Source organism: Macaca fascicularis, chromosome 15, assembly GCF_037993035.2.
Source record: "Macaca fascicularis isolate 582-1 chromosome 15, T2T-MFA8v1.1".
Classification (NCBI taxonomy): domain Eukaryota; kingdom Metazoa; phylum Chordata; class Mammalia; order Primates; family Cercopithecidae; genus Macaca; species Macaca fascicularis.
In genome coordinates, this window is record NC_088389.1 from 49,258,109 (window position 1) to 49,282,391 (window position 24,283).

Consider the following 24,283-nt stretch of genomic DNA (forward strand, 5'->3'; position numbering starts at 1 on the left):
GCCAGGTGTGGTGGCTCACACCTGTAATCCCAGCACTTTGGGAGGCTGAGGTGGGTGGAACAAGACCAGGAGTTTTGAGAGTAGCCTGGACCGCATAGTGAAACCTCGTCTCTGCAAAAATTAGCCAGGTATGGTGGTGCACACTTGTAGTCCCAGCTACTTGGGAGGCTGAGGTGAATCACATGGACCTGGGGTGTCAAGGCTGCAGTGAGCCATGATCATGCCACTGCACTCCAACCTGGGCAACAGAAGGAGACCCTGTCTCAAAAAAAGAAAAAAAAAAGGTACATGCAGATTTTTGACTGTGCAGCGGGGGTCCACACCCATAACCTACCTTCAAGGATCAACTGTAATTTGTCATGCCTGCATAGCTCATATGTACAGATTCACTGCTGGAAGTTTATCATAAATAATGCTGAAAAAGAAAATCCTTATATATACATATTTTCTCATATCTCTGCTTCCAGTATGTGATTCCTGGTTAGAAAAGAGACTTAACAAATCTAAGTGAAAGAGTGCCTGGGAGTTTTAGGTTGCAATGACAGAATCTTTTCCTAACCCTCTCTCTCCATTTACTTTTTTTAAAGCAGGGGCATCTTTATTGATCGACATGTTTGTCGAAGTTTCATCATAGTTTCTGTCCATTAACTTCACTTACTGAATATGTGCTACCACATTTTGCTATTCTTTAACAATTGAGATAGACTTTATATATAGTGAAATGCAGAGATTTCAGGTGTACAACTTGGTAAGTTTTAATAAATGTATACAGCCATGTAACTGCTGCCACCACCCCTCCCACCAGATTGAAATACAGAACATTGTTCCATTTTGAATCACTGAGTGAGCATGCCTAAGGTTGAAATGCAGTCCCTCCTCTCAGGGCAGGACCTCCAGGCTGTGTTTGCTCTGACCTGGAGGTTGCAGGGGTAGCAGACACATTAACTCTGGCTCTGATGGTCATATTGCTGCAAACCCCACCTGCCTAGTTTGTTTAGTTTGGAGTTACTGCCTCAGCGCCCTCCAACAAGGGTATGTCTGTCACAATTTCCCTTCCTTTCTTACTTTTAGATGCTGAGCTTTTTATACCACCAAAGATCAACAAAAGAACCCAGTGGAAGCTGAGCCTGCTAGACTGAGTGACCACAGTTAGGAGGGATCCAACAGAGAAGACCATTGCCACTAATTCCTGTTGTCCTACCACCCCTTGCTCTTTAAGGCCTGTCTGTTGAGAACTGGAAAGAGTAAAGTGATAACTTACCTTAGCGTTGCCAAGAACTTCAGCAGACAACAAGCAATTCTGTTTTATTTTGTGTATACATCTTAATCATTAGCAAGACGTTAAGCTTTAACCATTATGGCATCATTATGTGAGAATGATTATTCTTTCACTTGGGCTGTTTGAGATTATGGTAATCATGAGATTAATGTTTCATGGTTTCTACCTCAAAAGTGTGAAGACAAGTAAAATAATGTTTCTAAATTGTCTTATTGGAGGAGAAGATTACAATGGCTATTAGTGCTACATTTGGTCAAATGTAATCACTTAAATGGCTTCTTGTCACCTTAAACTAAAGCAGAATAAAAAGTATCCTTTGAAATTATAAGCCCTCCTTTGCTGACAGCTGTTATTTTGTAACATCTTACCAGGTCATGTGCTTTCAGTTATAACTGGGCTGAGCCTCCTATAATTACAGTGTCTACAGGGACTGTTTTACTGCCTGTGTATTTTCTGCTAGAGAGTTAGCAATGTTAGAGCTGGAACAGATTAGAATTTCTAAACAGTATCATGCACGTTTGGTATGAGTGATCAGTGTGCATTGTATGGCATGCATGGTTGTGAATTATTCTCTGTTCTCCAAATGCTGTTTCTTTAACTCAGATATTTTTGTTAGTGTCTAGGCCACTTCATTTATTTTTCTTTATGGTGCTTTACTGACTTCTCTTTTACTCAATTCTCCATCCCACCCCCGCACCAAAAAAAACTGTCTCAAAATGAGAATATTTTATTTTTATGGTGAGTCTAGAAAACGCCCACTTCATTCTAATTAAAAATTCTTCCATGTTTTAAATATCAGAACCAGACCTTCCTGACTGTGTATCTTAGTCCATTTGTGTCTCTAAACAACCAGCTTTCAAAGGAACTAATAGAGTGAAAACTCACTCATTACCACAAGGATGGAACCAAGCCATTCACGTAGGATCTGCCCCCGTGACCAAAACACCTCCCACTGGGCCCCACTTCCAACATTGGTGATCACGTTTCAACATGAGGTTTAGGGAAACAAATGCCCAAACTACAGCACTGTACATAAACAAACAGGAAATGCTGCGTTTGATCCTCAAAGAAGTGATATAGCCAAAATTGTAATTTAAGAAACCTTTCCCAGTATAGCAAGGTGTCAACTACAGAATCAATCTAGGAGTATTCACTGTAAAATTCAACTTTTCTGTATGTTTAAACATTTTCACAAAATAATAGCTTTTAAAAAGAAGAGGAAGAAGATACACTTTACTTTTGAAATCTGCTTTTTGACTTACATGGATTTGCTGTAATTAAGTGCCCAATATTGAAAGGCTGCAAGTACTTTGTAGCCACTCTTTGGCATGGGTAAATAAGCATGGTAGCTTATATTTGAATATATTATAGTGCTCTTGCTTTGGATAATTGTAAAGGGACCCATGCTGATAGATTGGAAATAGAAGTAAATGTGTTCATTGATAATGGTGTGAATTTTCCTGGACATTCAGTTTCCTTAAATAATGTATTGAAGCAGCAAGAAATAATCTGTTTGAATGCAAATTACTATCAATTACTGTTTCTGTCATCTGAGCAGGATTGAATTTTGTTCATTTTTAGAAGCAGCAGGCAGGAGGAGACCTTCCAAATTGAGGCAAAGCCAAGAAGAATTCATGGGGGAAAACCGAGTGTATGAGGAAAGGAGAGAACTCCTCTGAGTGGTGAATGCTTAATTTGGGGGCAAGATTCTGTCAAGTTTTAGAAAAGAGTACATAAATTTGGATTCTGTCCCAAAGCAAGTTCATGCTGCAATAAGGTAAAACCTTCACTTTTCTTGGTTCCATCGAGTCAGATAGCTTTGCTCAGATGCTCTAAACTTCAAGAGGGAACTTGCAGAAGACTGTCTTCTTCAGTTCAAAGTGCATTTTCAATTTATGCTTTTTAAAAAACTGAGGCCGACTGCAGTGGATCACACCTGTAATCCCAGCACTTTGGGAGGCTGAGGTGGGTGGATTACAAGGTCAGGAGTTTGAGACCAGCCTAGCCAACATGGTGAAATCCTGTCTGTACTAAAAATACAAAAAAAATTAGCCAGGCGTGGTGGCGGGCACCTGTGATCCCAGCTACTTGGGAGGCTGAGGCAGGAGAATCACTTGAACCTGGGAAGGTAGAGGTTGCAGTGAGCCAAGATCATGCTACTGTACTCCAGCCTGGATAGGACAAGAATGAGACTCTGTCTCAAAAAAACAAAAAAACAAAAAAAAAAACTTAGGAGCAATTTTTATATGCCTTTATGGATGTAGCTTGGTGCAATTTCTTAGCCCTGCTGCATATTTTAAATTTAATTATATATGCATGTATATATACATACACATTTGAGAGATTTGTCATAGCAATAACTGAAGAGGGTGTTTTTAAAAATAAATAAAACTGACGATGCTTAGTAACCTAAGGTGACTGCAAATTTGAGAAGCAAAATTAGATTTGTTCTTCTTCTTGTGCTGGTTATTGTACTCCCATATTCTCTAGAAGCACCGCCTGGACAAGCCCTGGGGAGTCTTTGGCTGTTCTTTCTTGTTTGTCATATTTATTAGTAACTGGCTGCAAATACATCTTAGGAGCTAGGTAGCTGTACATATTCACGAGGCTGGAGATCAGGCAAGGCTAATTCGGTAACATTTGGCAGTGCTGAAGGCCTGCTTTGGATTCTCGTGCTTCTGTGTTCTCTGTGCTCCCTGGGCCCTTACCACTGGGCTGCTCCACCACTATTCCTACTGGCTCTAAAGTCCCCAGACCTTTAAGAACAACAGTTGTTGGGTTGGTATAAAGGAAAGAACAAGGCTTTGGGCCATGTGTCCAACCCTCTTAGCAGTCTTGGACAAAGTCACTTAATCTCACTGAGCCTTGCTTTTCTTCAGTCTTATGTGTGCCCATCAAGCTAAGCAGAGTTTCTCAATAGCACTGTTGTCGTTTTGGTTCATGTCATTCTTTCTTTGGGTGTTGGGAGGTGCTTCCCTGCACATTGTAAGATCTTTAACGACTTGCCTGGTCTCTAACCCCTAGATGCCAGTAGTACACACTCCCACCCCTGTTATGACAACCACAAATATCTTTAGACGTTGTTAAATGTCCACTACAGGCCAAAGTTGCCCCCACTTGAGAACTACTGTGCTAAGGTAAGTTCCAAATACTTAGTAAAACTATCGCTTTTTATGAGGAAATTCTCTTTTTCTGCGAGGGCATACTTGTGAGCATCAAGTGAGAACATTCATAAAGTGCTTTGAAAAAGACTGTACAATTGCTCAGCCTTCAATTGGTATTTTTTCATTTAGAAATGAACATTGAGACCTAAGAAGGCCTGGAGGCGCCCATCCTCCAGAACCACCTCCCAACTCTCCTCTTCATTAAGACCCTTGCCTTTTTAGGGATCTGTGACGTGGGGTTCATACATCCCGAAGGGATCGGTAGATAGAGCATATCTCTATAAGATAGGTTTCCTCTGTAATCATACACTGTATTTTACGCATTTAAAAACATTATTCTAAGACGAGGTTTATGGGTTTACCACCCTGCCAAAGAGGTCCAAAGGTTAAGAACTAACCAGACTTCAGCTTGCACATCAGTGAATGATCATGGGTTGACAGTAGAGCGGTTTGGGCAGAAACTGAGGTAAAGATGTCCCTCTTTCTCAGGTCAGTGTCCCCAACTCCTGATTCCTTGACAGTCCAGCATAAGGCTTAGTCATCCGTGCTGAACCATGGGAACCTCACATGCCCCTCTGTGGCTCTCTCTCTGCCGGTACCAGCCAGATACTCTTACTCACCAGGCCTGGATCCAGGGTCAGGTACTTTAGGCCTTTCAAGGCTGTGTAGGCAAACCTGGAACCTGTGAGGGCGGCTCTGGAGGGCTTCTCCCTGGAGATGGTGGAGGTGCCAGCTCTCCTCTAAATGCAGAATGCGTGCCTTTGAGTGCCTGTGTGACTAAGGACTATAGTAAGAGACTTTTGGCCTTCTGCATAAGAGGTAGAAACTTAAAGATACTAGCTGGCTGTTGTGAGCACCTCCAGGAGTCTAGTATTGGTATTCAGATGTTTTTCACTGTTTTCCAAATCAGCTGTGTGAGGTAGGCATTCATACTCAGTTTTGCAGGCAGACAAACTCAAGTCACACACCTAGGTGGTAGCAAAATAGTGTTTCAAACCACAGAGTCCAGAGCCCATGTTCCGTCCACTGTTTTATGCACCCACTAGTGTTCAGATTCTGAACTTTAAAGACAGGACAGAGAATGTACTGGGGGCTCTTCTAAAGAATCTCCAATTTAAAGTGCTCATATTACAAACTCCCCCTGCAGGGACACCATAGAGTTTGCTGGGCCCTGGAAGGGCTTCCCTGGCTACTGAGGGTCTCTGTATTCCTTTGGGCTCCCAGTTGGGTTAGAATGACCCACATAGGGCAGCCTCCCACAGACCCATACCATCAGCCCCAGAACCTGCAGCCTCTCTCCTGAGCACACCCCAGACTCCAACTGTGTGTGTTTTAGGCTGATGGAGAATCCAGTCTGCTGGGAGATGGTCAGCTACTACTTGAAGTGTCTAGAGAATGACTGTAGCTTCAATCCCTAACCTCTCTGCTGATAGCCCAAGATCAATCTTACTTCGGTTTTTAAAAAGGGAAATCTGTATGGCACTTGTTCTCTGAAGAGTTGCCCTTTAAGGCACATACATATGCCTTGCTTGTAATATGCTAGGCTTCAGCAGCCAGTCGCCGTGATGGCTTAGTAAGAACTGGTATTGAGATATGTCTCAATAAATGACTGTTGAAACTAAAAGAAACTCCTGTTAAAGCAGGGCTCAGACAGCTTTGCCAGCTCTTTCCAGTCCGTCCGGGTTGCTGATGAAGTGTGAAATGGACACTGATGCTTTGTGGGAGGTTGCACTGTTACAGCATGCTTCCTACTGGCATTGATGGAAAGGGAACTGCTTATATGCCCCAACAGCATTTACCGTCTAATCTTCATTGCACTCCCCCCTCCACGCAGAGTTTAACCATAAAGTAGTTCCTAAAGTGGGGAATGCACAAAATAAGGGACAGCATAATTTTAGAGCAAGTGAATGTTTAAGCAATCCACATACAATGCATGTCCTTTTTCGTTCATCCTCCCCCTACTCCTGCTTTTGTTTTAGGAAATGTATATTTTAAGGCAGATGCCGCATGTGTGAAATTGTTCTCATGAAGTCAGGAAGTAGAGAAACACACCGAGGAGGGGCATATGAGGGGTGTTTAATGCTACAGGAATAAGCACCGGCTCCACCCCTGTGTGTAGGAGTGCGCTCACCCCGCCGAGGGTACGCACTGCCAGTGCAGCGGCCGTCCTCATCGCCGTTCAGAAGCACCTTCTGTAGAGGAAGAAAGGCCCGTGTTCCTCGTACTCAAAGCGGTGGACCCACAGTGGTTGGAAACCCTGAAGTGAGGCCAGGATGGAGCCACCGGTCCACACGGCACTGTCTCTCTCAGGCAGCACGTTTACCTGCGGGGTGTCATTGGGACACATGCTGCTTAGCTCCTTCTGCAGACGGTTGGGGAAGCCACTGAGCATCGTGCTGCCCCCGCAGAGCAGGATGTTCCCCATGAGGTCCCGTTTGAGGGCGATGTCACACTTGTTAAGGCAGGACACGGTCTGGGTGTGGAGGCCCAGCTGCATGGACTTGATGAGAGACGGCTTGAAGAACATCTCTGAGCAGAGGAACCGTTCCTGGCACAGCTGAATCTCCTTCCCATCCGGCAGCACGTAGCGGATCGTATGCTCACTGAGAGGGACTTTCTTCTCCTCAGTGGGATCCAGGGCCACAAAGCAGCATTTCTTCTTGATGTCCTCCACGATGCCCATCTGGTCCTGGGTGAATTCGTTTCCCGCACTGTTCAGCAGGCCTAGCAGGTAGGCTGTCAGGTCAGAGCCTGCATAGTCCAGCCTTCCGGTGATGCTGGGCAAAGGATAACCCTCGTAGATGGGGACCACGTAGGACACGCCATGGCCAACCTCCACCACCAGGCCGGAGGTCCTTCCATAGGAGTACATGGACAGGCGCGACTGGTAGGCGATGTGCATCGCAGGAGTGTTGAAGGCTTCAAACAGCATTTCAGCATATTTCTCTCTGTTGGTGTGTGGGCTCAGCGGTGGGTCTGAAACCAAGACCGCATGCTCCTCCGGCGCGATCTTCATCTCTTGTCGGAAGAGATATTCCCAGATATCCTGCACTGTGTCCCAGTCCACGATGATGCCATGTCGCAGAGGGTTAACCAGCTTGAGATGAACGTTTGTGTTGTTGAGTTCCTGTCCCACGAATGTCTCCTTGCGATTATCCCCAGTCTTGGCGGTCTCCATGTAGGGCTTGCCCACCATTGTTGAGATCTTGTGGGTGGGTCTTGGCAGGCCGGCAAAGCCACATTTACAGTAGCCAGTGCCCAGGTCCACGACCACTGCTTTGGTCACCTCCTGCTTGGGCCTCTCCTTGGCTGCCTTTGATTCAGTAGGTTCCTGTGGCTCTGAACTCCTGCGGCGGACCCACACGGCCCGCTTTGCCGGACCATCCCTTAAAGAGGCAGTCTGGAGGGCCTGTGTCTGCAGGGGGGCCTGGTTACCCACCTTCTTGGCGGGCCCATCCCCCATGATTGCTGCCGGTGGAGCCCACATGTTGTCAAGAGCCGCACCACTCTTAGAAAGTTCTCAATCCCACTGGATTCAAGGCCTGAAAGGCCTACATCAGAGGATACCCTGAGAATTTTCCCAACAATGACATCACTAATTATGATGTAATCTGGTGACCTGGGCTTTCTAGATATTGCAAACCCTTATCCTGTGTTAGGGTACATTTGGGATATTGTTTTTGAAATGGCTCCCCTTTTCCTAAATTTTGTAACAAGACTGATTTATTCAATTAATTAATATTTCTTGAGTGTCTGCTATATACAAGGCAGCTGGGAATTCAGTGGTGAAAAAAAACCAGACAAAATCCCTTATTCTAGTTGGTGGGGGGTGGGGGTGACAGACAATAACCAAAATGAGCATTAAGAGCAAAAGCAGGGTGGCAGTGCTAGGGTGGCCTTGGCAGAGCTTCCTGAGAGGGTGACATCTGAATGAAGGACCTGCAGGAGGTGAGGGAGAGAGCCACGTGTTTGTCAGGGGAACAGCAGGTGCGGGGGACTGGAGGCAGATGTGTGAAGAGTTAGATCAGGGGTCAGCAGGCTGCAGTCCAGTCCAGTCCCCAGCTTGTTGGATTGGAATACAGCCGTGCTCATTCATGTTTGTATCGTCCATGGCTGCCTTTGCAGCACAGCAGTAGAGCTGAGTCACGGCTTTGAAGACTGTGTTGCCCAAAAAGCTGAATGAAAGTAAGTATTGACCGGCCCTTAAAAAGTTTGCTGACCTCTTGAGTTAGAGGAGGAACAGGAAGACAAATGTGGCTGGCATGGAAGGAGTAAGGAAAATTAGATGAGATGGGGTGGGGGAAGGCGAGCAGCTCACAGTAGGCCTCATAGGCCAATGCGAGGATCATGCCTAAGGTCAGAAAGCACTAGAGGATTTGGTGCAGAGCACCGACACCATCTGATTTAGATGTTAGCGGGATCCTTTGCTGCTATGGTGACTATGTCAAGGGCACTAAGGGTGACACTTAGAACAACCTTAAGAGGAATTATTTTTGGATATACATTTGTACACTTACTGTGCCTTCATCAGGGTCATTGGCTAGGCAGTGAAATTAGACCCTAAAAAATCCCACTGACAACACTGAGGCTTGTAGGTGCGTAGCTCATCCAAGGATATCCAACCAGGAGTAGCCAAGCTCTCCCGACTGTGGCTTCCTCCCCAGGATGTGCTGGGACACAGCTTGATGGGACCTAGTATGCATCTTTTGGGCTGCTTGGCCACCATCTTGCATGCCATTTCTGAAGCTGGACACATTGGTGTGGATGCCTGCCACACTCAGGGCAGAATCCAGCCTTATGTGATGCCATACCTTGAACCTGATCCCAGCCCTTCATAAAAGGCAGTCACCACAATAATGGGCTTTCTCCTTTAGAGAGGCTATGGGTCCTTCTTTCAGTTCCTTTGGGGTATGAGAGAAGAAAAGGACCAAGTCCAGTCTCATGAGGTTTGTGACTATCTGATGGGGGCAGCAAGGTGTCATCCCAGGGACAAAATCTCAGTTTCTTGCTTCATTGGTTAGTGGGTGAGATCATGGCATGGAATTTTGAAGGAAAAATAGGAAAGTACTTTCGATACCTGGCTGCCTGAAAAACAGTTTAATTGCCTCTGCTGTTCAGGGATTTGCATGGACAACTCAGATTGTTTGACTTTATTTCAAAAGTTCTGTATATGGTAACCAAAGGCATATGTAATTTAAAACCCTCCATTTTTTTTCTCCCCAAACCCTACTTGAATTTTGAGAAATCTATAGCTGCTTGGTACCTTTTCACTAATCTGGACTCCTAGAAGAGCCTGTATTAGCTTCCTGTTTCTGCTGTAACAAATTACCGTGGATGTAGTGGCTTAAAGCAACTCACAGTTATTATCTTACTGTTTTGGAGGTCGGAAGTTCGTAATTCTTCTTAGTGGACTACAATTAAGGTTCTTTTAGGGCTGTATTCCTTCTGGAGGTGTAGGAGACAGTACTTCTTCTTGCCTTCTCCAGCTCCTAGAGGCCACCTGTGTTCCTTGGCTCATGTCCCTTCCTCCATCTTAAAAGACTTAGAGTCTCAGACTACAGCTATCATTGTCACATCTGTTTCTCTGCCCTTGGCCCTCCTGTATCCCCCATATAAGGACCCTTGTGATTACATTGGCCCCACCCAGGCCATCCAAAATACTCTCCCCATCTCAGATTCCTTCATTTACTCCCATCCACGGAATCCCTTTTGGCATGAAAGTTAATATACTCACAGGTCCCAGGGATTAAGATGTGGACACCTTTGGAGGACCCTTTCACCTGTCCTGTGCCTCCCTCTTCACTAATACACTCCAAGCCTGACATGCTCTGACTCGTTTGCTCTTCCTGGGCTGCCCAGGCTTGCCCATCTATCATCTGTCATTGCCCTTTCTGCATTTGTGTGTGGAAGAGGTGATGCCTTAGTGTAAGGCAGTTATTCTGTCTAGTCTGTAAGGTCCTTGAGCATAGGGATTCCCCTCACATTCTCTGAGCAAAAGCCAACGAAACACTTGCCCTCCTTTTCTTCACCTCTCAGTTTCACATGTTGGGTACCCCCAATCAAAACCCTGTTCCCCCTAAGCTTCCTGTTACTCTCTGTGCCTCTTCTCTCCCTCTGTGGGTCAGCACACGGTTAGCGGTAATGATGGAAGAATGCAGAGACTGTTGACACCGTGCTCCAAACCTCTACTGCCTAGCACACAGCCCCCCACAACTGTCATCAGCTAAGGTCTGTGTGGGCTCCCTGGGGTCCCTAGTGAGGTCCCTCTAGGGAGAGGCACCCTATATTGCTCAAAATATGTTGGGCCATATTTTCTAATGGGATCACACATACTTTTAGTCCTCTGGCTCAAGACCAAAAAAACCAAAAAAACCATGGGATGACTCCTTTTTGAAAGCAACCCTGGGGTCTTTTTTTTTTTTTTTTTTTTTTTTGAGACAGAGTCTCGCTCTGTTGCCCAGACTGGAGTGCAGTGATGGGGTCTTGGCTCACTGCAAGCTCCGCCTCCTGGGTTCATGCCATTCTCCTGCCTCAGCCTCCCGAGTAGCTGGGACTACAGGCGCCCACCACCACGCCTGGCTAATTTTTTATATTTTTAGTAGAGACGGGGTTTCACCGTGTTAGCCAGGATGGTCTCGATCTCCTGACCTTGTGATCTGCCCGCCTCGGCCTCCCAAAGTGCTGCGATTACAGGTGTGAGCCACCGCGCCTGGCCAACCCTGGGGTTCTCTTCTATAGTGGAGGGAGAGAACATGGAAAGATGAGATTAAAGAACACACTTATCCCTGAGGTGCATCCTGGCTCCTGGCTTCAATTTTTGAGACACTACCCGCCCTTGACCTTTGGAGGAGAGGTGAGCCAGGCCCCTGGAAGTTTAGCAGCTATAGGAGGGAAAAAATGAAAATCTGGTGTGACATTTCTTCTCATGAATCACCTGTAGTTTTTCTTAAAAATTACTGGAGTCCACCACAGCCTTTCCAACTCTTGAATATGCTGGAGAACCCCTGAGTCAGGAGCTCTCAACAAAGAAGATCCTTGCCAAACAGGCACTTTGAGCTGCTTTCTCACAGCTCAGACCCCAGTGTGGACACTCAGGTCCCAAGACTGTGCCCATTTCCCTGAGGTGGAAGGGAGAGGAGCTGTCTTCAGGGGGAGATGAGCTACTGAGCAGGCAAATCTGGATCCGAATGCTTCCCCTTCCACGTGCTCCAGCCCAGTGTCCCACAGCCTAGTGGCCTTTGGGCATCTCTAAGTCAGCATGCCCTAGTTGGAGCTCATTCTCTCCCCGCACATGCCTTCCCTTCCTCCCCCTGCATTCCATGTGTTTGTTTGTGGTGCCACCATCCACTTAGCAGCTCAAGGCAGAAACCTGGAGGCCATGGATATGGGTCAAATTGGTGAGGGGACATAGCAATATGGTAATCACATTCAAACGACATTTCAAGTAGTTTATACAAAGTCATACAGATTATAAATAATAAATCTGTGTTTGAACCCAGGTCTCTGGATTCCAGTTCCTTGATCTTCCCTCTGCTCTGTACTGTCTTTCCGTAAGGAGTGGATAAAAAGTAGTCTCTGGCAGTCCATGAGCACTGCCTTTAAATAGCCTAAGAGTTGTCGTGGAAGAATTTGCTTGCTCTGTAGAACTTCAAGAGTAGACGCAAGACCAATTAATGGCTTCAGAGAGGTACACATGCCAATCCAGTGTGACAAAACATTTATCACTCATGGCTGGCCAAAACGGGGTAAGCTGTCCATGTCAGACTGCTGGATGGGATGTTCTAGAGGAAACTGAAGGGTCCAATCCTGAGCTTCTGTGATTTCATGATCCCACCACAGGGCATTTCTGGGTCATGATGTTCATAATTGTAACCCTTAGAAAGTTGTTACCCAAATAATATAGTTGAATGCTGCCATGTTCCAAGAAACAATTCAGCAGGCTGGGTGTGGTGGCTCACACCTGTAATCCCAGCACTTTGGGAGGCCGAGGCGGGTGGATCATGAAATCAAGAGTTCAATACCAGCCTGGCCAACATGGTGAAACCCCGTCTGTACTAAAAATACAAAAATTAGCCAGGCATGGTAGCAGGCGCCTGTAATCCCAGCTGCTCGGGAGGCTGAGGCAGGAAATCCCTTGAAACTGGAAGGTGGAGGTTGCAGTGAGCCGAGATTGCACCACTGCGCCCCAGCCTGGGCGAAAGAGCGAAACTCTGTCTCAAAAACAAACCAACAAAAATTCAGGAAACAAAAATCCCCACACGTTCCTCATTAGCATTCTTACATGCTCCATGGCAGTATTTCTTAACTCTTTTTCTCCCATGCATGTTGCCTAATCAATTCCTGAGGCACCTCTGCTTGTCTTAATTCTCCCAGAAAACTTCCTCAGGCCCAGTTGCTCTTCCCCTTTTTTTCTTGACTCTTCACCACCAAAGCCCTAATCTGCCTTTTTGATTTTGGAGTGGGAAGGGGCAGCTTAAGTTGCAGGTCCCTCTGGCACTCTAGTGAATTGGTCCTTTCTAGATGACAAGCCATCTTTCTTTGCTCGGGTCCAGGTAAGGGATTCATCCTTCCCTCTGCCCCACATCCCACATCACAGGAGCCCATGAGGGAAGGCCTCAAATGCCAGAGTAAGAGCTTGGATTAAAGTGAGGGATGGTTGGGGAAACAACAGATTGGATTCTATTCTACTTTCTAAATTTCTGTAGAACCAGGCTCTTCCTCGCTTCCACACTCTCACAGCCCTAGGTCAGGCCACCTTCAAGTCTTATCGGAATTTCTCCAGTGGCCTTGTTTCAGGTCTCAGCTTCTAGTCTTGCTCCTCCCATCCATTCTCTACATAACAGCCAAATGCCAATCTTTCTAACATTTTTCTTTTTCTTTTTCTTTTTTTTTTTTTTTTTTTTTTTTTGAGATGGAGTCTTTGTCCTAGGCTGGAGTGCAGTGGTGCGATCTCAACTCACTGCAACCTCTGCCTCCTGGGTTCAAGCAATTCTCTGCCTCAGCCTCCCAAGTAGCTGGGATTACAGGTACCCGCCACCAGGCCTGGCTAATTTTTGTATTTTTAGTAGAGATGGGGTTTCACCATCTTGGCCAGGCTGGTCTTGAACTCCTGACCTCGTGATCCACCCGCCTTGGCCTCCCAAAGTGCTGGTAGAATTACAGGCGTGAGCCACTGCGCCTGGCCCTTTCTAACATTTTTCTAGAGAGCAAATCTGATCATTCCCCTGCTTAAAGTCTTCATAGATTCCCTGGCTCTCCTCAATTTAGTCTAAACCTACTCCTGGTATTTGATGCCCTCTCTATTTGGCTCTGTGACTTCTCTAGCTTCATCTGTTTTTCCAAACACTTTCACTGCGGGAAGTTCTTCACTGTGCCTCCATCTGAGCCTTTGCTCAAGCTGTACTCTCTGCCTGGGATGTCTTCCCCTCCTTTTAACTACTTGACAAATACCTACACCTCTTCCAGGATTCAACTTAAGCATCACCCCCTCTCTAGAGCACCTTCTGACTGCCGGTCTCAAATGAGTTCTCCAAGTAGACTTCTTCCTGCAAACCCGCCGGCACCCATTCCATTTTCTTGTCTAGACTGGGCACTGCTGGTGGCCTGGGTTTTTATCATCTATCACTGGCAGGCTGCACTGGGCGGGACCTACTACATACTCCAGTAAATGTTGAATGAAGGGAGGAAAGAACTCTTGGGGCGGTCAAGGGGGCCTAGTGCATTGGAGTTTGATGAATTTGGGTTAAGGTACAAACACCCCAAGTGCTGTTTGCTCTTGGGCAAGTCCTTAGAATTCGGAGCCTCATTTCCTCAGCTCTGCCTACCTGCAGAACAACACAAGTGAAGTACCTAGTGCAGTGCCTGCCTTACTGGAGGGACTCAAATACTTAGGCCTTCTCCACCAAGAGGCAGAAGAGGAAAGGTGTCCAGCAGTGAGCAGGTTAGGCATGGAAATGCAAGGGGGTTGAGCAGAAACCTCTGAGACCCCAGTGTGCTTGGATTTCTAAAACTCCCAACACGTGCTCTGTCCTGGAGCAAACTTGAGTTACAGAGATGGGGGTGACACACCAAGAGTCGGCCAAAGCCAAGCCCTCCCCCCGCTGCCTGAATGGACCAGCCCTGAGTGACATCACAATCCCAGGTGGTTGCCATGGCACTACTGGGGGTGGGTGGGGGGGGGTGTCTCATTTCTCCCCAGGGAGCTCTAGGCTGTGGATGTGAGAAGGGGAGCAAGAGAGGCAGATGGCGACAAGGAACAGCCCCATGGCCCTGGGCACGGCTCAGGGTGACCCTGGAGAGGCAGGAACACGGCCAGGCTCTGACGCCGGCCTCCGGGACACAGGTGCGGCCACTCAGCTCAAGATGAAGCCCAGGAAGGTGCGCAAGATCAAGGCGGTTGTCATCGACCTGGGCTCTCAGTACTGCAAGTGCGGCTACGCGGGAGAGCCGAGGCCCACCTACTTCATCTCCTCCACCGTGGGAAAACGCTGCCCCGAGGCGGCCGACGCTGGCGACACCCGCAAGGGGACCCTGGTGGGCCATGAGCTGCTCAACACGGAGACACCTCTCAAGCTGGTGAACCCGCTGAAGCACGGCATCGTGGTGGACTGGGACTGCGTGCAGGACATCTGGGAGTACATCTTCCGCACGGCCATGAAGATCCTGCCCGAGGAGCACGCTGTGCTGGTCTCCGACCCTCCGCTCAGCCCCAGCAGCAACCGGGAGAAGTACGCAGAGCTCATGTTCGAGACCTTCGGCATCCCCGCTATGCACGTGACGTCCCAGTCGTTGCTGTCCATCTACTCGTACGGCAAGACCTCGGGGCTGGTGGTGGAGAGCGGGCACGGCGTCTCGCACGTGGTGCCCATCTCCGAGGGCGACGTGCTGCCGGGCCTGACCAGCCGCGCCGACTATGCTGGGGGTGACCTCACCAACTACCTGATGCAGCTGCTCAATGAGGCGGGCCACGCATTCACAGACGACCACCTGCACATCATAGAGCACATCAAGAAGAAGTGCTGCTATGCGGCCTTCCTGCCCGAGGAGGAGCTCGGCCTGGTCCCGGAGGAGCTGCGCGTGGACTACGAGCTCCCGGACGGCAAGCTCATCACCATTGGCCAGGAGCGCTTCCGCTGCTCTGAGATGCTCTTCCAGCCCTCCCTGGCGGGCAGCACCCAGCCGGGCCTCCCGGAGCTCACGGCTGCCTGCCTGGGCCGCTGCCAGGACACGGGCTTCAAGGAGGAGATGGCCGCCAACGTGCTGCTGTGTGGCGGCTGCACCATGTTGGATGGTTTCCCCGAGCGCTTCCAGAGGGAGCTGAGCCTCCTCTGCCCCGGGGACAGCCCTGCGGTGGCTGCAGCTCCTGAGAGGAAGACCTCCGTGTGGACCGGCGGCTCCATCCTGGCCTCCCTGCAGGCCTTCCAACAGCTCTGGGTCAGCAAGGAAGAGTTTCAGGAGCGGGGCAGCATGGCCATCTACAGCAAGTGCTGAGCCTGGGCATCTCCACAGACAAGGCCCCCAGCACAGGTGGCCGCAGGCCACTCTGTACACATTTACAGAATTTCACATAAAGCTTTACTCTGAAATGACTCTTGTCTAGTCTGGGTTTCTTGCTTCAATCTGATAGCAGAGGGTTGGGGGGAGTCGGGCTTAGAAGTGGCAGCACCTTTTGCACTGGAGGTGTGGGCTGTAAGGAAGGGGCTACCATACTGGTCCCACCCCCTCTGCCTGCCTCATGATGGTGACATCATCTCAGGGCCTGGAAAGTGGCCTCCTGTTTTGTTAGCACCTCCAGGTTCAAAACCTGATCCAACAGACATGCCTCATCGCTCGCTCAACTAAGGGGGTTGGCTCTGATGAAGGGACTAGCTTGGGTCACCTAGCAGTAGGTTGGAGGAGACGCACAGCTGGGTGTCCGACTCCAGTCTCTTGTTTCTGCTGCTCACAAGTACTCCCAACCTTAACACTGCTTGATCACTCCAGGTTCCCTAACCTCCCTCTAGTGCCTGCCACCCTCAATGTGGGAGCCTAAGACTGTGCCAGTGCATCTCCTGAGTGTGAAGCGCCATTTCTACCCATCTGTGGGTGTACCCCTTTCAACCGCAACCAAAATTGGAGCTATTTTTCCAGAGTTACAAAGCAGAGCTGCTGATTGCAGAGGATGTCAGGGGAACCAGAAGGTCCTTTAGAAATCAGGTACTCTCCCTGCTATAGAAATGGGGAAACTGGGCTGGGTGTGGTGGCTCACACCTGTAATCCCAGCACTCTGGGGAGCTGAGGCAGGTGGATCACCTAACGTCAGGAGTTCAAGACCAGCCTGGCTAACATGATGAAACCCTATCTCTACTAAAAATAGAAAAATCAGCTGGTCATGGTGGTGGGTACCTGTAATTCCAGCTTCCCCAGGAGGCTGAGGTAGGAGAATCACTTGACCCCAGGAGGTAGAGGTTGCAGTGAACTGAGATCACGTCATTGCACTACAGCCTGAGTGACAGAGCAAGATTCCATGTCCAAAAATAGAAAAACAAAAAGAGATGGGGAAACTGAGGACCAGAGAGGAGAGGGCCAGCCTAATGCCAGTGGTCGAGCCCAGGTCTCCTGATCCACATCAAGATTATTCCCAGAAGGGTGAACATGGTTCTTAATGGTTAGTCAGCAACCCAAAGCACTTACCATGCATCTACTGTGGGCTAGGCCCAGTGCTGGGGACTGAGAAATGACCAGAAGAGTCTCTACCCTTGACAATCACACACAGCTAATGGACCACATTGATAGGGAGGGAAGGTCTGAGCTAAGTGTTCATGGTGGCGAGAAGGTAGTGGTGATGCATTGGAATGCTGTAAATGGAGAAGTTGCTGGGCATGGTGGCCACTTACTGGCTTTGGGGCTGAGGGAGAGGCTGTGGAGGCTTGTGAGATTTCAGCTGGTGACTAACTGCCTACTTAGAAGAGTGGGTTCCTGCTCCCTTCCCTACCCTCACCTTCCAATGGAGTTCACGACCCAGTTGGTGCCATCTATGGGATCAGACATCCATGAGCTGCATAGTCTGGGATGGGCTGAGACTTAAATATCGCTGAGTCATCTCTTACCTTAAGCAAAGGGTCCTGATTTGGGGCACCCCATGAGGCTGCCTCTGTCCTGGACCCAGTGCTGGGGGCTGCAGACTTGGGCAAGAACCAGACACAGTCATTATCACTTAAGGCCCTGCTCTTTAGTCCTTCCCCATTGTCCAGAATTGGGCATCTAGCCTGGAGTTTGAATACCCCTGGTCAAGCAGGGCCTTGGCAGCAGGCATGGAACCTGGGCTCTTTCCTGTAGAGGGATGTTGCAGACTGGAAGCCTGGAGGCTGAAGGTGGCCAATAGACGTTTTGTTTGGCCGTCACAGTGTACAAGTGTTTTCTTAAATGTGAATTTTTTTCTGTGGGGCTGCGTTTTCCAGGTTGCCAACGTCCCTGCCACACTGATGTCTTCATATATATTTGTGGCTTCAACACAACTTCTTCCTTAGCATTAGTTTCTGTTGCTTGCAACCCAAGTGATCGTAAAAAGCCTGATGAAATACAGAGAGGGAAGCTGAGGCTTATAGAGGGAAAGTGATGTACCCCAAATCACACAAGCAGTAAGTGCTACATGTGAACCCCACTCCCACACATCCTCAGCACCTTCTCCTGCCTCTAGTCACAGCTTCAGTCCCTTCACTACCTGGTCATCTCCTTGAAAGCATCCCTCATGTGGCAGGGGTTGTAAAAACAGTAAGTAAATTGCTAGATCCCTGACATGAACCTATTTAAGCTAACCAGAGGATTCAGCAGGAGATTTATTTTTGGTGGAAAAACACGGGTCAGTGACTTCTAGCTTAAGATGACCCCCTGACCCGGTGTGTTTATCTCCCCTCCCTTCTCAGAGTCCATGGAGTCATAGTAGAGAATATAAATGCACAAGCTCAGTGCAAATGAAGAGGATGGTAGGGGAACTACAGGGACTAGACATTTCTACCTGATTCTGGAAGAAAGAGAGTGGAGGTGGGAACCAAGGAAAGAAACAAGGGTAGGAATTTCCTGTCCTGCAGAATGGGCAGGAATTTGCAACTTGGAAATTCCAGGCAGCAAAGACATAGGAGTGTAGTGTGGGAGAGTGGGAATGGGCTGAGGAGGGGTGGTGCCCGTGGTCTCTATCTGAAGAATTGAGGCTTTCCATGTTCACAGAGAGGGGTGAGCACACTGGTCACCTCTACAGGTATGTTTCTTAGGAAGAAACAAGTTGAATTCTCTCTCTAAAGATGGTGCTGGTATAGGAAAAGGAGGAGGGAAGCTTATGAAGAACACACCAGGAGCCCCACCTCCACCCGCTTGTCCCTTCTCCAGACCAGAAATCACACTTGGAACTAGCTCATATTCCCGAGGTGGAATATTTGATGCCTCCAACTTTCCTCTTATCCCTTTCCATAACTCCTGGTTTCTGCATGGGCATCGGATGTGACCCAGGACTGACTTCCTTTCCAGCACCAGGGCAGAACATGTGATTTAGGCTCAGCCAATCAGAACATCCATCTCTTAGGTCATAATGATTGGTTCTGGGTGAACATGCGATCTCAGTAGAGTGAGTCCTGGAGAGTGAATCCTATGCTTTTTACTTGGAAGCTTGATGTGAAGTTGAAGGGTGTGTCCTAGCACTGCTGTGGCATTTGTTACTAGGAAAGAAGCCAGCTTGGAACTGACCCACCAAGGATTGTGGAGCTCAGAGAAACAAAGCTGGTGCCCTGGGGACAAAGTGAACCTCTGAATCAAACCATGCCTAGAGTTTGAACCCACTCCCAGGTATTTCAGTTCTGTGAGCCATGCATTCAACTTCATCATTCATGTCCTTTAGGGTTGTGTGTCTGTTACCTGCAATGGAGAGCATTCTAGCTGCGTCAATTTCCTTCTCAACAACAGCATTCCTCTGGAGCAGGTTTGCATGGAGAAGAGACTGGGGTTAGGGAGGCCTCTTTTAATTGAAATATTAAGACCAACAATTCATTTTTTCCTTATGAAAAAACTACATAAGAAGAGTTTTTATCAAGGTACCAGAGGATATCAGATAACATACTACACTGAAGGGCAGAGACCAAAGAGTGTCTGTTGACCATTATCTTATATATTCACTTCTTAGATATTTGTCCCTAAGGTTAGACTCAGAGCTTCTTGAGGGCAGGAACTGTGTTTCCCTCATTTTAGTTTTCTCAGAGTCTGGTGCAGAGTATGGCACAGAGTTGGTGCTTAGTACATGCCAAATGAACTCATTTATTCCCAGTCTGTGAGATGGACATTACAGTATTTCCCCCCATTTTACAGGTGAGGACACTGAGGGCTGGAGAGGTTAGGAGTCTTGTGCAAGGTCACCTATCTGATAAACCAAAGTCTTGTGCTAAATCAAAGTTTTGAGATTCCACAATGCCTTTTTGCCCTTGTCACTTACCTTTCTGAAAATTATCAATCTCTTTTCCAAGAAGAAAAATTTACATATAAAAATTGCTTTCAAATCATGCACAACAAATTTGATATAATTTCATAGTCATTATCCTGAGGTTTCAAAGTTAAAAATGCCAATCTTTTAGCAAAGAAGAGACTTGTCTTGCTGGAACCTTCCACAGACATAAGCATTAGAGTGACATCAAGTGGTGAAGTCCTACCACTTCCACATGTCAAGATCCTGTTTTCCTCACTGTCCAGGCAGTCTGATCTCTCTCCCCAAAATGTTTGTTACCAAGTTTGCCCTAAGAGTTATTTGCCCAAGGTCTTTTTTGTTTTTTGTTTTTGTTTTGTTTTTTTGAGATGGAGTTTTGCTCTTGTTGCCCAGGTTGGAGTGAAATGATACAGTCTCAGCTCATGCAACCTCCACCTCCCGGGTTCAAACAATTCTCCTGCCTCAGCCTCCTGAGTAACTGGGATTACAGGCACCTGCTACCACACCCAGCTAATTTTAGTATTTTTAGAAGAGATGGGGTTTCACCATATTGGCCAGGCTGGTCTCGAACTCCTGACCTCAGGTGATCTGCCCAGCCATGGCCTCCAAAAGTGCTGGGATTATAGGCATGGGCCACCGCGCCTGGCCCCAAGGTCTTTTTAAGAAATTAACTTTATAGCCTGGGCACAGTGGCTCACACTTGTAATCCCAGCCACGTGGAACTGTAAGTCCAATTAAACCTCTTTCTTATGTAAATTGTCCAGTCTCAGGTATGTCTTTATCAGCAGCATGAAAACGGACTAATACAGTAAATTGCTGAAAAGATACCCGAAAATGTGGAAGCAACTTCGGAACTCAGTAACAGAAAGAGATTGGAACACTTTGGAGGGCTCAGAAGAAGACAGGAAAATGTGGGAAAGTTTGGAACTCCCTAGAGACTTGTTGAATGGCTTTGCCTAAAATGCTGATAGCATTTTGGTCTCAGATGGAGGTGAGGAACTTATTGGGAACTGGAGCAAAGGTGACTCTTGTTATGTTTTAGCAAAGAGACTGGTGGCATTTTGCCCCTGCCCTAGAGATTTGTGAAACTTTGAACTTGAGAGATGATTTAGGATATCTGGTGAAAGAAATTTCTAAGCAGCAAAGTATTCAAGAGCTAACGTGGATGCTATTAAAGGCATTCAGTTTTTGTTGTTGTTGTTGTTGCTTTTTTTGTTTGTTTATTTTTGTTGTTGTTGTTGTTTTGAGACCGAGTCTTGCTCTGTCACCCAGGTTGGAGTGCAGTGGCATGATCTTAGCTCACTGCAACCTCCGCCTCCCGGGTTCAAGGATTCTCCTGCCTCAGCCTCCCAAAGAGCTGGGACTACAGGCATATGCCAACACACCCAGCTAATTTTTGTATTTTAGTAGAGACAAGGTTTCACCACATTGGCTAGGGTGTTCTCAACCTCCTGACCTCGTGATCCACCTGCCTCGGCCTCCCAAAGTGCTGGGATTACAGATGTGAGCCACTGCACCCGGCCAGAATTCAGTTTTATAAGGGAAGCAGAGCATAAAAGTTTGCATAAAAGTTTGGAAAATTTGCAGCCTGACTATGCGATAATAAAGAAAAACCCATTTTCTGGGAAGAAATTCAACCTGGCTGTAGAAACTTGCATAAATAGCAAGGAGCCTAATGTTAATCCCCCAGACCATGGGGAAAACGTCTCCAGGCCATGTCAGAGAACTTCCTGGCAGCCACTCCCATCACAGGCCCATAGGCACAGGAGGAAAAAGTGGTTTCATGGCCCGGGCCCAGGGTCCCCATGCTGTGTACAGCCTAGGGACTTGGTGCCCTGTGTCCCAGCCACTCCAGCAGTGGCTGAAAGGGGCCAACATACAGCTCAGGATGTGGCTTCAGGGGGTGGAAGCCCCAAGCCTTGGCAGCTACCACGTGGTGTTGAGTCTGCAAGTACACAGAAGTCAAGAATTGAGGTTTGGGAACCTCTGCCTAGATTTCAGAAGATGTATGGAAATACCTGGATGCCCAGGCAGAAGTTTGCTGCAGGGGTGGGTCCCTCATGGAGAACCACTGCTAGGGCAGTGTGGAAAGGAAATGTGGGGTCAGAACCCCACAGAGAGTCCCAACTGGGGAACTGCCTAGTGGAGCTGTGAGAAGAGGGCCACCATCTTCCAGACTCCAGATCCACTGACAGCTTGCACTGTGCACCTGGAAAAGCTGAAGACCCTCAATGCCAGCCTGTGAAAGCAGCCGGGAGGGAGGCTGTACCCTGCAAAGCCATGGGGGCAGAGCTGCCCAAGACCATGGGAACCCACCTCTTGCATCAGCATGACCTGGATGTGAGACCTGGAGTCAAAGGAGATCATTTTGGAGTTTTAAAATTTGACTGCCCTGCTGGATTTCAGACTTGCATGGGCCCTGTAACCCCTTGGTTTTGGCCAATTTTTTCCATTTGAAACGGCTGTATTTACCCAATACTTGTACCCCCATTATATCTAGGAAGTAACTAGCTTGCTTTTGATTTTATAGGCTCATAGGTTGAAGGGACTTGCCCTGTCTCAGATGAGACTTTGGACTGTGGAATTTAGGGTTAATGCTGAAATGAGTTGAGATTCTGGGGGACTGTTGGGAAGGCATGATTGGTTTTGAAATGTGAGGACATGAGATTTGGAGGGGCCAGGGATGGAATGATATGGTTTGGCTCTGTACCCACCAAAATCTCAACTTGAATTCTATCTCCCAGAATTCCCATGTGTTGTGGGAGGGACCCAGGGAGAGGTAATTGAATCATGGGGGCTGGTCTTTCCCATGCTACTCTCGTGATAGCGAATAAATCTCACAAGATCTGATGGGTTTATCATGGGTTTCTGGTTTTGCTTCTTCCTCATTCTCTCTTGCCACTGCCATGTAAGGAGTGCCTTTCACTCTCTGCCATGATTGTGAGACCTTCCCCAGCCACATGAAACTGTAAGTCCAATTAAACCTCTTTCTTTGTAAATTTCCCACACTTGGGTATGTCTTTATCAGCAGCATGAAAATGGACTAATACTAAAATCTATTAAGTTTTTTAAATGAAGCTAAAAAAAAAGACAATCTACAAAGGCTGGGTGCGGTGGCTCAAGCCTGTAATCCCAGCACTTTGGGAGGCCAAAGAGGGCGGATCACCTGAGGTTGGGAGTTCGAGACCAGCCTGGCCAACGTGGAGAAACTCCGTCTCTACTAAAAATACAAAATTAGCCAGGCATGGTGGCGCATGCCTGTAATTCCAGGTACTCGGGAGGCTGAGGCAGGAGAATTGCTTGAACCTGGGAGGCAGAGGTTGCGGTGAGCTGAGATCAGGCCATTTCACTCTATCCTTGGCAACAAGAGTGAAACTCCATCTTAAAAAAAAAAAAAAAAGAAGCTAAAAAAAAAAATCTACAGACTGAGTGAAAATACTTGCAAACTATATATGTTAAATATAGCCAGCAAAGGACAAGTATATAGAATTTTTAAAGACCCCCCTCAAAACTAACAGTTTAAAAAATCCAATTTAAAAAATGAGCAGAAGACATGACAGACATTTAACCGAAAAAGATATATAGTTGGCAGATAAGCACATGAAAAGAATGTTCCACATCACTAGCCATGGAAATGCAAGTTAAAACCATGATGAGACCTTACTATCCATCTATCAGAATGGGAAAAAAAGAAGAAACCACCAAAGCTGGTGAAGATGAAGATGAGGAGAGACTGGGTCACTCATAAATTGTTGGTGGGAGTGTAAAATGGTACAGTTATTGTGGAAAACAGTTTGACAATTTCTTTAAAAATGAAACATGCAACTACTATGCTACAAGTGGCACTTGCACATTTTTCCCAGAGAAATGAAAACTTACCTATCTTCACACAACACCTGTACACAAATGTTTGTAATGACTTTGTTCATAATAGCCAGAAACTAGACACAACTCAGATATCTTTCAATGGGTAAATGGTTAAACTGTAGTGGATTCAAATTTTTCTAGCAGGGCCAGCCACAGTGGCTCATTCCTATAACCCCAGCACTTTGGGAGGTCAAGGCAGGAGGATTGCTTGAGGCCAGGAATTTAAGATCAGCTTGGGCAACATAGACCCCATCTCTAAAAAAAAAAAATTAAAAAATTAGCCAGGCATGGTTGTGCATGCCTGTAGTCCTAGCTACATGGGAGGCTGTGGTGGGAGGATCACATGAGCCCAGGAATTTGAGGCAACAGTGAGTTCTGATTGTGCCACTGCACTTCAGTCTGGGCAACAGAGCAAGATCCTGTCTCAAAAAACAAAGCAGGTTTTCCAGTTCTTACTGAGAGGCACCCATGAGGACTGGAGAAGAATAAACTATAGATAGATGCAACAACTTGGATGAATCTCCAGGG

At 47.3% G+C, this 24,283-nt stretch overlaps 3 protein-coding genes across 4 annotated transcripts in view; 2 read left to right on the forward strand and 1 right to left on the reverse strand.

Moving 5' to 3' along the window:
• Nucleotides 1–1,607, forward strand: part of ELP1 (elongator acetyltransferase complex subunit 1) — a 65,541-nt gene extending 63,934 nt beyond the window's left edge. For both annotated transcript variants that reach the window (XM_065530251.1, XM_005581114.3), the window contains one exon: nt 1,072–1,607. Coding sequence is in view for 1 of the 2 variants with exons in the window: in XM_005581114.3 (XP_005581171.3) it covers nt 1,072–1,139 (68 nt within the window). In the remaining variant the exon portion in view is untranslated. The remainder of the gene's footprint in view (nt 1–1,071) is intronic.
• Nucleotides 1,608–6,499: 4,892 nt separating this feature from the next.
• On the reverse strand, nt 6,500–10,809 carry ACTL7A (actin like 7A). The gene has a single exon (XM_045373591.3). It carries the CDS (start codon nt 7,928–7,930, stop codon nt 6,623–6,625), a length of 1,308 nt encoding a protein of 435 aa, XP_045229526.1. The 5' UTR covers nt 7,931–10,809; the 3' UTR covers nt 6,500–6,622.
• Nucleotides 10,810–13,328: 2,519 nt separating this feature from the next.
• ACTL7B (actin like 7B) lies at nt 13,329–16,023 on the forward strand. Its single transcript, XM_074016879.1, has one exon. It carries the CDS (start codon nt 14,686–14,688, stop codon nt 15,931–15,933), a length of 1,248 nt encoding a protein of 415 aa, XP_073872980.1. The 5' UTR covers nt 13,329–14,685; the 3' UTR covers nt 15,934–16,023.
• Nucleotides 16,024–24,283: the final 8,260 nt, after the last annotated feature.

What these genes read in the sequence shown, in the direction of transcription:
- ACTL7B (XM_074016879.1), top strand. Translation starts at nt 14,686, where the DNA reads ATGGCGACAAGGAACAGCCCCATGGCCCTGGGCACGGCTCAGGGTGAC.
- ACTL7A (XM_045373591.3), bottom strand. Translation starts at nt 7,930, where the DNA reads ATGTGGGCTCCACCGGCAGCAATCATGGGGGATGGGCCCGCCAAGAAG.